This window comes from Seriola dumerili, unplaced genomic scaffold, assembly GCF_002260705.1.
Source record: "Seriola dumerili isolate Sdu_G_001 unplaced genomic scaffold, Sdu_1.0 BDQW01000449.1, whole genome shotgun sequence".
In the NCBI taxonomy this organism is placed as follows: Eukaryota; Metazoa; Chordata; class Actinopteri; order Carangiformes; family Carangidae; genus Seriola; species Seriola dumerili.
Window position 1 is genome coordinate 6,789,811 of NW_019174704.1, and position 13,421 is coordinate 6,803,231.

Genomic DNA, 13,421 nt, shown 5'->3' on the forward strand with positions numbered 1-13,421 from the left:
ATTGTTCTTGCTCCACTTAGCAAGCTGCCACAGGTCTAAAGTCCAACCGTGCTGTGATCCTGGAGTCACAATGTAAATACATCACCAGTATACTTTATGCAGTAGGTGGAGATAAAACATGTCTCTCACACTGAATCTTTGCTTTCTTAATGACAATTTAGTAACACTTAATATTTTATAGCAAGATAAAAGAAAGTAAGATTTAACTACAATAAGCATTCTGGAGATCTGTTTACTAAACTAAACATTAGATTACATGAGTGGTATAGCTGTCAACATTTCTGCCACAGATGACCTAAATGCATTCACATCTGTAACCAAAAAAATGTGCATCTTCACATTATCTTTAATAACTGGAACAAAGGAAGCGCTGTCTCTTGGAAATACCATGGAATGAGTCACATTTACTCATGCAGCCTATCCCAGGCTCTGTTTGCCCATGTTATCTGCGAGTTATTACACCTCCCACACCCTAACATCACTCACAGCATTTGGCTTCTGCTTGGTCAGAATACATTTCCTTCTTAAGTTAACTTTCAGGACTTCACGAACGAGTGGTTTTACAGTACCAGTTAGGTGGTTCTTCTCTGACAACATGTGCACTGGAAAATGCTCCCGTTGCATTGCTGTTACTCTGTACCCATTAGCGGTCATATCCATCATCTGTAACATTGTGTTGTTCTTTCCTGGTGGAGACATCAAGTATGCGAAAGATGGACATATTACTGAGGAGGTGAAATACATGGGGGGTCTCGTTGGAGGGGGCATAATGGTGAGTTGTCATTTCTCCTGCCTGTTGCATGACTCTGGACTATATGCCTCATAAAAATTTTATTTTTATATGCAAATTTAAAACTCAAAAATACTGGCTTTACATGATATGCTGGGTTTACTGGGTTTTAACTGCTGTGTAGTGGTCATCTCGCTTGTTCTGAGTCCTAGTTTTGTGCTTCAAGATCTATTTTGTGCTGCATTATAATCTCATGAAACACATCTAAATCTCACGGAATCAAAGCCGTTTGAAGAGTTCTTCAAAATCTGCCTGGAAACTGACTTCACAATGTCTCTTTTATCATATTCTACAAGCTTTGAGTTACCAAGATTTGGTGAAAATGCTCAGTTTCTGTAAACTATATTGACTATTAACTACTGTCAACCCATCTGTCCTGCTACAGGTGTTGATCCCAGCACTTTATATCCACTTGACTGGACAAAAGGGGTGCTGTGGGAATCGCTGTGGGGTGAGTCAGTCAGAACTACAAATAGGACATTTCAGGTGCTCAGTAATTGTAGTGAATTGAAGTGCTTAACTATATAACCTACACGCTGTGTTGTATATAGAAGTAAGAACGAAAAGTAAATTTGAATTCTGTATATTCTCAGGGAACAGTCCAATTCAATTCAGAGGCGGAAATAGAAATAGTTGAGGGACAGACTTGTTTGTGTAGACGCACAATGTGATGGGAATGTGTTAACACATTAAAATAAAACTTAAGAAAATGTCTTTTGTAATTGTATTGTTCAAGCTTCCTCTGCAAAGTTACATCTAAAGAAAAGTCACACTGAGTTTACGACTTATAAAATAAAAAAATATAAATATTCTGCATGGTGTTACATCACTAAACAATTGCACAACATTGAGAGACATCACAGACTTTAAGAAATCATGAAACCATTAGTACAGATGTGAAAAATGTTTATGCCTGTGTGATTTAGCTTTAGCACTAGGAAAACCAAAACACAGATTGGGAAAGTAAACATGTCAAAGTGTAAGAGGTAAAACAAATCTCAGTGGATGACTGAGAGCCTGTTCCTCCCTCAACTCATAAATACCTCATTTATCAAGAGCATAAATAAATCTGACAACTGTTTATCTTTTATCTCTTTATCTTTTCGCCTCTGCAGATGTTCTTATCAATTGCATTCGCTGCAGTGGGTGTGGCCGGTGCCCTGTATAGTTTCACTGTGGCAGTGCTCGGTTTGCAGAACGGGCCCCTCTGCAAAGTCTTTGTGGTTTGGAAAATGCCTTTTAAAAACAGGTGACACAAAGAAGTAACTTTCTGATGACAGTGTGAAAGGCTCCTCAAGACCTGATCATTCATCAACCTTTACTTTCTCATAGTGACTACAATTACCTGACTGATGATACACGGTGGAGAGTCTGCACAGAGCCCGAGAACATTGTCCAGTTCAACATTGGATTGTTCGGTACTCTGCTGGCCACAAGCTGTCTGCAGGTGATTCTCTGTGCGATTCAGATGATCAACGGGCTCTTTGGCTGCCTGTGTGGAACCTGCAGCAACAAAGGGGTAAGATGAAGCTGAGCTGATATCTCAACAGGAATAAGTAGAAATGAGAACACTGTCAGTTTTCATTGTTAATGTTAATCTGTTTTATTTACGATTTCTCAAATATGTTGTTGTGGTGTTGTTTTTACTTACAGCCACTGTGAGTTCCTGACAGTTGACTGGGGCCCCCTGCTGGAAGACTGAGGGTAGTCTTCCTGTCTGTATAAAACATTTGGTTAGAAATTGTAGCCATCTCTGTTTGACAAGATTTTTATATTTTTGTGGGTATGTCATGATGCTTCAAACTCTGTTAAATTAACCAACACAGAAAATAAACTGCTACTTTTATTGTACTTAAAATAAAATCCAGGACAAGGTTCATTGAGACCTTTAATACAGTTTGTATAATTACAATGAATATCAGGATTGACATCAATACAAATATTTGAGTCCCATCTGATTAAAATATCTACATTTCTCAAATGAAATTACAGGAATTACAGGAATATGACTGAGAATTCTGAATTATGAACTACTAAGAAAAAAAATCCTGCCCATGGAACGCAGAGTGAAAATGGCACATAAGACGAGGCAGCTGATATTTTCTGACTGAATTGTACATGACAATAAAGGTTATACAACAAAAAAGGCAAAATGTAGTGATTTAAAAAGGCAAACAATGGGTCCCAAAACAGTGTAGACTTCATTATAATAACTGCAAGAGGAGAGGAATAAAACATGGTGAAACAAAAAGAGTCAGTATGACACCCTCAGTTTAAGATGTACACAAGTCCAGGGTGACTTCTCATAAGCTACTGCTCATCATTGGGACAATGACATAAACATTTTCAGGGTCAACTTTAAAACACTTGCCTTTCAAGGCAGATCAAACCTGACACTTTGCTCAATGCTTTTTAAAAAATAAAGCCACTCAATGTGAAAAGTAAGCAAATATTTTAGGATATTCATGAGCAGATTTGGATTTTATTGTGACCATTCCTAAACAAAGCAGCATGTGATCCAAAACTGAGGTGCATACTTTGCTCTGAAACTTGCTCTGAAAATAATTCACAACATATTTTAGGAAAGTTGAAATTAATTTGTATATGTCACTTCACATTTTCACATAAACTCTTCATGTAGTGAGATTAAGTAAGGTTTTAAGATTTTGTGCATTAAGATAATTAACTCACAGCCTAATAGAGAACTTCTATTTTTCATGTATCTGCGTACAGAGCAAGTAAAGAATGATTTGAAATGACTGTCAGACAAACGTTTCTGTTCGGATACGACCTTGTTGAGGTAGACATAAAATAATAAACTGGAGTGTTGACATTCCCTCATAAAGAGGCTGGTTGCTCAGTACTGTACTACAAATGTTTTTCTCATATACTGAATGATGGCGACAGCATTTTTAGAGTGTTAAAAACAAACAATACTCAGATCTAAAAATACATTTATGTTAGGTGTTAAAAGATGTAAACACTATGTCGAACTTTTTTTTTTTTTATGTTAAAAAGAGATGGAGTGTGTCAGTTTAACAAAGTTTAACAAAAGCAGGAAATGGCAAAAACCAGATCCTACACATAAGCTTCAAAGCTTCAACTGGAGTTCTGATGAGGTTATATGGCTATAATAATACTTCACCGCTCCTTCATTTGTTTTTGTGCATATGGTTCCTTTCAGTTGTCAAACTGCTTCATCATAAGCTTCCGGCTGGCCTCATAACCCAGAAACAGTGCGCCGTTAGCAGGGAAGGTACGGACCATGGTGGGGGTAAGACCAGAGTAGAGTGCCCTCACGCCTAAACACAAAAAATAGCAAACATTACATAATGGAAACAGCAGGACTCTTGATTGTTTTTCACAAAAATGCATCACTTTACCTACCTTCACTACGAGCAATGGTCATGAAGGTTTTGAAAAATCCTGCCTGTTTGCCCATCATTGACATGACCTGGATCCGAGACTTGACACAGTCCATAGGATACACCACCAGCCACAGACACGCCCCTCCGAAACCACCGCTGAACACAATCGGAGCCACACCTTCAACATATACAGGAACACCCGTTAGACGACAACTCAGTGATACTGGACATGAAATGTGTGGGAGGTGAAAGCAAATTGATTCTGAGGAGCTGACATTTGAAGTTGACGTTTTCAGCAAAAGGCAAATGTTTTCTGCCCTGTGGTAATGCAGGCAGAACATTTTTTTCCAGTACCTATGTCATCCTTGTCACATTTCATGTAGTCTGCAAAGGTGGTGCGGCAGAGCTCATAGGCACCGAAGAAGCAGAAGTACCCAGGAACCTCTCTGGCTATGGTGGTGGTCAGGCCCTGGAAAAACCCCACTGGTCCCTCGTTCCTCATGATGGATTTCACCACAGACCACACTGTGCTTCAGACAGAGCAGAAAGAAGTATGGCTCAGTCAATGCACACACAACAAAAAATATTTACAGATTAATGTTTCCCCAAAAGAAAAAAAAAAAAGAATTTTCTTGATTTAATTAATGAAACACTAGATCAAATAAATTTTACCATTTTGGATTTGTTTTCAGGTTGGTAAAATATTGAGATTTCTTAAGATTCATGTCTCTGAATCTGTTGCCACTTCTCGCTTCTTCTCTTTTTTTTTTAAAAGCACAATGTAAAAAAACACAAAAATGACAATGGCAAATAAGTAATCTACAGTATGTAACAAAAAATTATAGCTATTGAATGTCAGTCTTTTGAGTTTATGTTCTTAAATATTGAGTTACACTGTGTATATATTTTATTTAAACTCTTTAAATTTGCATAATGGTAAATTAGCTGTACTAATAAACTGTTCAACATATAAACCAAGTCATCTTTTCAGCAAAATTTAAGCTCCTAGATATTAAGTTCAACGTATCTTTAATATCCCTTACAGGGAAACTGGTTTGCAGCCAGGATACATTACACCAAAACACTCACATAGATCAACAAACAACCTGACATGATGGCTAGAGTAAAATAAATGAGTTCATTTGGCATCAAGGTGAAAGTGCAGTACTCAAGTAAGCAGTCTGTGGAAATACACGCTCTGCAGACAACAGTAAAATACGACCTTTAAAACTTACATCTCTGACTCCTCCCTGACATCTAATACAAGCCACTTTGATAAGGCTACTGAGCCGATTGTTGTTGGCCAGAGTCATAAGTGGTCATATATGTAATGTATAACATTTGAGTAACATAAGAGTAAATAACCTATACAACCTTACCCAAAAATGTGTGACTATTTAAAAACCACTTACTTCTGGCTCTTAGCGATCTTGCCTGATGCCTCCATTTCATACATGGCTTGCAGCCGACACTTGACAAGCTCGGTGGGGCAGAGTACTAGCGAGGAGAAGATGGATGCTACTGAGCCAGCACAGGCTTTCTGCATGTCACTAACAGAAAGGGAAGGATAAACAGAAGAACAGTTAGAGACTGTCTGACATGTATTAACAAGTGCTAACAAGAACAACAGCATGGTTAACATCATCACACCTCAGCACAGCTTCGTTGTGCAGCCCAGCTGTGAAGCGGATGACCTGCTGGCAGAAGCCGTAGCTCATGAAGAGCACAGAGTTCTCTGCGATGTTGGCCATCAGCGCCGGCGTGGTGCCCTGGTAGAGACCACGAAGACCCACTTGTTTGTAGGTGGACACAATGCAGTGGATGAAACCACGGTACAGCATAGGGAAAGTCTGCATCTTGACCTTTGCTGTGTCCAGAGGCTGCCCACTGAAGACACATGCAGCTCCCCCTTGGATGACAGTGAAAAAATTGTCAAACATATGTGATCCATAAATAGACACAGTAAACAAATGTTAAAAAGACTGGCTGTTACACATTCTATAGGAAAATCAAAGTTTGTGCTCAATATATGTGCTGTGGACAGAGATAAGAATAATAGAGGGCTTTACAGGGGGTTGCGCTCCACTGAGCAGTATAAACAGTCAATAGAAACACAGAGAGAAACAAGCCGGAAAAAGACAGGAGTCATCAAAATGTCCTGCTACGTCAGACATGGCTACTGAGTTGTTTAGTAAAGAAGCAGAAAAGCAGCGTGATTACCTCATAAAGATTAAGGAGAAGGATGTTTTTATTGTCATTACAGAACATGTTGTACATGAAACGGAATGAAATTAAGTTCTCAGGTCCCAGTTCAGGAGATAGCGATAATGAATTAAAGAACAATAAAGACCAGTGCCCGGTGTACACCGTTTGTTTAAGCACTGAATTACCTATGGCTCCTGCAGAGAGGTCAATGATGGCCTGGACCACCGGGTGTGGGGCCATGGTGTCCAAAAAGTTGTCAGAAGAGGTTACTCTTTCTTTCAACTACCTGGTGAAAAAAATACACATAATGACACTTCACCTCCTAATTCTACTCACAACATACATTGCTACATCTTATTAGCGCACTTTAATCACTATAAACAAACACAAAATATAAGCAATCATTTGCTTCTCCAAATACTCCTCAGAGACAGTTAATATGTGTATATCTCAGCAGCTGGATCAGCTCAGGACAGGCAGCAGCAGCTAGGTCGTAAACTTCACCACAATAAAACTTGCTCTCATCTGTGGCATCAGTGATTATTTACAGGAAGGTTAAACATTGGTTTGTATGGTAACATTATAACTGTCATGTTTACTGAAATGCAAAGGTAGAGGTAACTTTGTGGCTAAAAACACAACCATTACATAATACAAATGACAAGTTTGCAAAAAACAGAAAGTGGACAATTGGGGGAAGAAAAGCAAAATTTTCTTCTTATTATTTTCCTATTTTATTTTGTAACTTCGAATATCTCTTAGCTGAAACATCACTAGCTTATCTGTGCCTTCTCAGCCCTTTGAGATAGTAAAGGTTACGAACTACAAGGCTGTTCAGTCTAAAAACGCTCTTTTTACTTTCAAGTTGGCAGTGTGTTTGTGGTTATGTCAATTTTGGTGTTTTGACTTCCACTTAACTCAATCATCAGTAGCAGTATGTTCACTTGTGCTCTGCCAATTCTGATGTAACGTTGGTATTTCTACGTTTAAAGCTTACTACTTACCACCAGAGGGTGACAAAATGCTATTCTTTGTGCACAAATTAACCATCTTTTAGTTATCAAATCAGCTGAAGGACATGTGAGCTTGTACCGTCGCGTGTGGACTTAAAATGAGAGTAAAATGTCAAACAACGTTTCCCTGTGAGAGGTAACTTACGTGGTTAAATGTAGCAACAATATCCTAACAATATTCATTAAGTGAATTAATGGTGGATGTAAACCGGTCGAAAGTTGTGGGTTTCTTTTTAGCCAATGTTAACTTTACAAGTCAAAAAGCTAAAGAGATAAACCTATAGTAATAATTTCAGCATACAAACCTTACAGGAGTGCGACGTGTTCAGCCAGTGGCATCAGAGTGTCGCCGCCGATGAACCCAGTGAGCTGCTGACCGAAGCTAATGGGTGACTGCATGCTAACTGACACCACCAGGCCAAATATCCAATGTTTAATGTTATCTCATTTGCAGCATCTACCCTTGTGTCCACACACTGTGGTCAATGAATGGATCGGCCATCAGTGATAATGATATGGAGGAGGGGAATCTAGAGGTTGTTGCATGAGAGAAGGATAAAGGGAGAGCTCCCACTCTGCTCGAAATTCGCGTTGCTAGCATAGTCTGGCTATAAAAAAAAACTGATGAAAAAATGATGATTTTGCTCTTGATGTACGTTTACATATCGTAGAATTGTACACTGGACATTGTGTACTTAATATTATTAATAATCTACCCTTATCGAATACAATTAAAAATCTTTAATTTACTAACATTTGCAGGCTGTTGGGAAGAATTAAGAAACCATTGCTGTCCTTTTCCCCTCAATTTGCCTCGATTAGATAACATTGTAGTACCTGTTACATAAAGTGTAAGCTACAGATAATTATTTTTCGTTGGGCTTTATCGCCTGTTGTTAAAATATACAAATAAATGTTCAAATAGAATGATATTCAGATGTAAGCAGTGAGTCATCTTTTCCATATAAGATCTATGCTATACAGCGGTACGAGCTTCCGGTTTACATTCTTCTTCTTCTTCTACTCAGCCTACGTCGCCTTCTTTGAGTTTTAATGGTGGTTATAAAACCAGCGTATAGGGACCTTACTGCCACCTACTGAAATGGAGTATGGAGCAGTTTAGCAGGAAAAAACCCAATTAAATTCTGTCTATTATTCCTGTTACACTTAAGTAATTAATCAGTAGATGAGTATTTTCCATAAGGTATTTCCTAGCAGAATCTCCCATGTAATATTGTGTTTTCGATCATTTAGTGATATTAATTTCCTTCTTTCTTCATCATACCTGTTGCAATCAATCAGTAACTTACATGTTTGAAAGTTTATGGTTAATTACAGTGTGTATATAGTCCATTTGGGTGTTTGCCTATTCTGTGGAGCGTTTGATTTAAACCTGTTTGTTCTTTTCTCAGACAGCCAGACATCTCTTCCTTTTGAGTCCAGCCTCATATTCCATCAATGCCTACATGTTTTTGGATACTGTAAAGATGTCTTCCTGTGTCAATTAATTCCCATTATTCCTGCAAGTTTTTTTTGTTGCATATAATCCTTTACGATATTTATAACCTCTGCTTTACTTAACATTATGTCAGTTAACATTAGTTTTAATAAGTGTTTAGCCAATGCCAGTGTCTAGCTTCTCATTTCCTTCCAGCCCTATATGAACAGGAACCCAAAGAAGGGAGATATCCAATCCCCTATAATGTAGCCCAAGTAGCACATGAAAGGTTTGATACATAATATCCTGCCTGTGTGACGACTTTCCAGACTTACTGCTTGAAAGCGCTGACAAGCTATCAGAAGCAATTATGACACCGAGTTGGTTATTTGCTTCCATCCATTGTAATGCTAATAATATTCCGTGTAATTCAACTGTGTACTGAAAGATGGTCTGATACTTTCTTTATCATGGCTACCTCACAATGAGGGATGAAGAATGCAGCACCTGTGCACCCAGACTCTTTTTTAACCACCTGTAAATATGAATATCTTGGTGTTTGGTACCAGTTTAGGTTCTCTCTCTTTGCTACAGACTAGTATCTATGGATGTATAACGAATCTCCTAAGAGTTACCCCTGATGATGGAACAGTTGGTCTTAGTTTTAGATTACATCATGTCATTTCCTTTTAGCATCCCTATCCACCCAAAACTGCAGAAACTGGACTTATTATGCTCCCACCAATCCTGTAAAATGACATTAGTGGGGTTTGATCTACTATGTCTTTGCAGATTAACACAATTTCCATCATTCCAATTTACATTGCAGATATGTTTTAAATGCTCCACTGCAAATTTGAAGAGCTTGAGTGTGTTCAACGTTAAAGTTTTTAAGGTTGGTTTATGCTGTAGATGTGCATCCATAATCTATGACTGCTCTCACGAGAGCCCAATAAATATTTAATAAAGATGTCCTGTTTGTTCCCCAATCTCGCCCTGATAGACATTGTGGTATATTGTTGATCTTTTTGCTTTTGTTTTTCCTTTTGTCAATATCTCGATACCATGTAAGTTTGGCATCCAGCAGAACTCCAAGAAATCTAACCAACTTAACCTGTTTACGTACTTTTCCATATAGTTTCACACGTGCTGATTTATGGCCTTCAGTGAGGCATATGCCTTGTGATTTTGCAATTGACAGTTTGAATCCCCATTTGTTTGTCCATTCTTCCACTTTATCTATTGCAGCTTGCATTTTGTTTTTAAATACTCTAGGTTTCGCCTCCTGATCCATTGAACCCCGTCATCAGCATTAAGTGATTTTCCTATATTCTGCTCAACCTGTTCAAAGATGTCATTAGTCATTATGTCAAATAACAGTGGACTGCACACAGGGTTCCATTATCTTACGAATACACACTGAAATATTCCACTTTTACTTCCTTTGTCCTCCCAAATATAAAAACTAGGTGTTTTTATATTAGGGAGCTGTACAGCTTACCATTTACACCTAATTTATAAAGTTTGATAAGGAGTCCCTCTTTCCATAGCATGTTATATACTTTTCCAACATAAAAAAAAACAACAGCAATCATCTTTTCTTTATTAGTTTGAGTTTTCCTCACTATGGTCTTCCCTAACTGTGATGGATCTATAGTTTGTTGGATTAGATGAATCTTTACCTGGTTTTTGTATTGGAGCCATAACTGGCTGCTTCCATATCTATGGGATTATGCTTGTATCCTATTTCATGTTAAACAATCTTAATTCCGCTTCAGGTGCGCTGTCTTTCATATGAGCTAACATGCTGTAAGCGATACCATCTTTCCCTGGTGTGGTTAGCCGTCTCCATAATTCAAATCGAATGGTAAATCTCGGTTTTCCCCTGATGTAGCCCTTCTTTCTGCAACTCCTAGGTTTTGTACAAGAGTATTGTCTCTGCACTGCTTAGCTTTTAAAGAAATATTTTCTGAGCTGTGGATCTTCACAGATGTCTTTGCTAGAAGTTTTCTAACCTACATTACCAATTGCATTTATACTGTGCAGCACTGGTATTTCAAAGTTGTTCATTATGCCATTCATTTCCCTAATCATTCCCAATATGTCTGACAGATGTGTGTCTCCAGTATGCTTGTTTGCTGATCTAACTGTTTTCCTACCACACCTTTGCTTGCCTTTGCAGATTGCTGCTACATGGCCATATTTTTGACACTGTGGTGAAACCTCACCAATGCTACATACTGTATACTTCACATTGTTGTCCAGGCTCATGGAATTTGACCATGACAGATTGTCATGGTCAAATTCACCATCTTTCGCACCACCTACTTCAATTCCCTCAATCTCACTTTCTGATCCATCACTTCCCTCGGCCATCTCCTGTCCATTCAAAGTCTAGTTGTCACCACAATGCTGTTGGGAGAAGTTTACCTTCAGGGCTTTCTGTCAGAAAGCCTTGGTGGCAGAAAGAAAAATCTTTGTGGCTTCAGTTTTCAGTCGCAGTTTGATTTCAGTTAAGGCAAAACAACTTGGTTAGGTTTAGCAAAAGATCATGGTTTGGGTTAAAATAGACCTCTTCACAACTTTCACCATGTGGAAAGCCTTTCAAGCAGAAAGCCTTGAAGGCAAACTTTTCCCACGTGCCGCCGCAAACACCCCCAGTTAACATTCTTCTGTTATTCAAAATAACTCATCAAAAGGTGGAGGGATACAACACCCTGCTGGATGTCTTCTAGATCTTTTATTACATCCCAACCAAGGACATTATGTTGGTTTGCTTGTTGGTTTAAATGTTTCCACTCATTATGTGCATTTTGCTGCAAGCCCACATGCAGATTAAAAAGTTCAAAACACTTTTAGAGTATTGTGTGTCTCTGTAATTCCTTGTTTAGCAACAATCAGATTGGAAAACAAAACCCTAATGTTGGTTAATCCAGACTTTTAATAGACTGTAGAAGAGGAAGTTTACTTTGTTACAGCAACATCTAACAGTGCAGACTTAATTCCACATATACACAATATCCCTGCAGTTTTAAACTAACGAAACAAATTAACATATTTATAGATCTTGGCAAACAACAGCAGAGAAAATTAATGTTAGCATTAGCTAATTTACTCCATGTTGCATGGTTAAACCCAGAGGATAACTTCACTTTTGTTCACCTTCTTTCACATCGGTCTGACCCAACTCATAAACACTGACTAAAGGCCACTGTACATATGGGATGCAGTTTTTCTTTTACAGTGAGGCTAAAAGATCACACCAAGCCCTGTTTAATATTTACAAAAACCCAGCAGAGGCACTTATGAAATATTTAGCCAACAACTACATCACATATAATCCAAACATGTAATGTGTATAAATCAAGGAACTTTTCAGATTGTGCTGTTTGCGATTAGAGCTGCACTCAGAGTGCTGCACTCTCAACTTCATAAACAGCTTTGTGCATAATTACCTTGATGTATCATTAGGGGTGTCTGAAAGTACTTTCTCTTCCCTCCACCCTGCAGACAGTCTCCATTAAACTCATGCCTGCATGTGCTCAGTCAGTCGTAATGGCCAGTTCTTAAAACAACAGTGTTGTGTGCCACAAGAAGAGTCTTGATATATATATCCACTTTGTGATTTACTAAGCAAAGAAATGTAACACAGTGTGGTATGTTTTTGCACAAGCTGCCAAATAATAATGAATAGTCATCAGGTAAATGGGACAGATAATCCTTTGAAGGATCACAATTCCTTTGTATATTTATATTTTGACATACCTGAACAAAATACTGTGGAATAAAAAAACAGCTCAGTTTTTACTGCACTCTCACACTGTGAACCTTGTGGCTAAAGTTTGCTGTGGTGGTTTTGTTCTGTCATGCTAACATCCTCTTTGCTCTTGTCTTTTGCATTAAGCACCTGCATGCTAAAACACTGTTATGTTTACCTGCTGCAAACTGAGAATATTGTGGTTTGTAGTTGTACTGTAATCACACATAGGCTGTAGATTTTCATGGACGGAGTCTGTTTTCTTTTTATTGATAAAGATATTTGAACCTAGCCAGGTGATATTATTGTGTGTTGATTACCTGAAAAAATCTGCAGATTTAAGAGAGTTAACTGTGAAATGGAGAATTTCGAAAGCAGCTCAACTTGTGTAAAGTGAATGATGTGGTTGACAAAGGTCAAAACAGCTGATCAATGAGTCTTTCTCCTGATGTGCTTACTACCACCTCTGCTGCTCTTTAACTCCACCACATTACTGACATTGACAACCTATAGAGTCAATGCAAACCAACAAATATTTGACATGAGCAAGCATGGGAGGGTAAAATAACTTTTTACAGCCTTTTTACACTTTTATTTTCTCCATTAATTTCCACAGGTGAGATATCCATAATAGTTTGATATTTTTTAGATTTATTTCCTTCTTAAAGTTTTAGTTTTAAATCTGATTCTTCTATCATTTCTGCAGTGTGAAAAGGAAAGGCACAGGGAGAAGTGTTGTGCTTTAGAAACAGTATTCATTCTTTTATATTATAGTTTTTATTTATTATTCTGTTCACCTTTAGATTGGTGATTTAATAGGAAAATATCTTAGTCAAACAATAGAATACCA

At 38.0% G+C, this 13,421-nt stretch overlaps 2 protein-coding genes across 3 annotated transcripts; one reads left to right on the plus strand and one right to left on the minus strand.

The window, feature by feature from the left end:
- Nucleotides 1–470: 470 nt before the first annotated feature.
- On the plus strand, nt 471–2,669 carry LOC111234584 (transmembrane 4 L6 family member 5-like). The gene is made up of 5 exons (XM_022762740.1): nt 471–772; nt 1,176–1,241; nt 1,906–2,039; nt 2,123–2,309; nt 2,444–2,669. The coding sequence occupies exons 1-5, from the start codon at nt 596–598 to the stop codon at nt 2,450–2,452; spliced, it is 573 nt and encodes a 190-aa protein (XP_022618461.1). The 5' UTR covers nt 471–595; the 3' UTR covers nt 2,453–2,669.
- Nucleotides 2,670–2,774: 105 nt separating this feature from the next.
- Nucleotides 2,775–7,875, minus strand: LOC111234583 (mitochondrial ornithine transporter 1-like). Of its 2 annotated transcripts, none has more exons than XM_022762739.1 (7): nt 7,687–7,875; nt 6,549–6,649; nt 5,809–6,067; nt 5,571–5,708; nt 4,513–4,688; nt 4,178–4,336; nt 2,775–4,092 (listed from the first exon to the last, which is right to left on the minus strand). In XM_022762739.1, exons 2-7 carry the CDS (start codon nt 6,601–6,603, stop codon nt 3,971–3,973), a joined length of 909 nt encoding a protein of 302 aa, XP_022618460.1. In that variant the 5' UTR covers nt 6,604–6,649; nt 7,687–7,875; the 3' UTR covers nt 2,775–3,970. The 2 variants fall into 2 exon arrangements, with proteins under 2 accessions (XP_022618460.1, XP_022618459.1); XM_022762738.1 differs by having other exon boundaries at nt 7,682–7,875.
- Between the last annotated feature and the right edge of the window lie 5,546 nt (nt 7,876–13,421).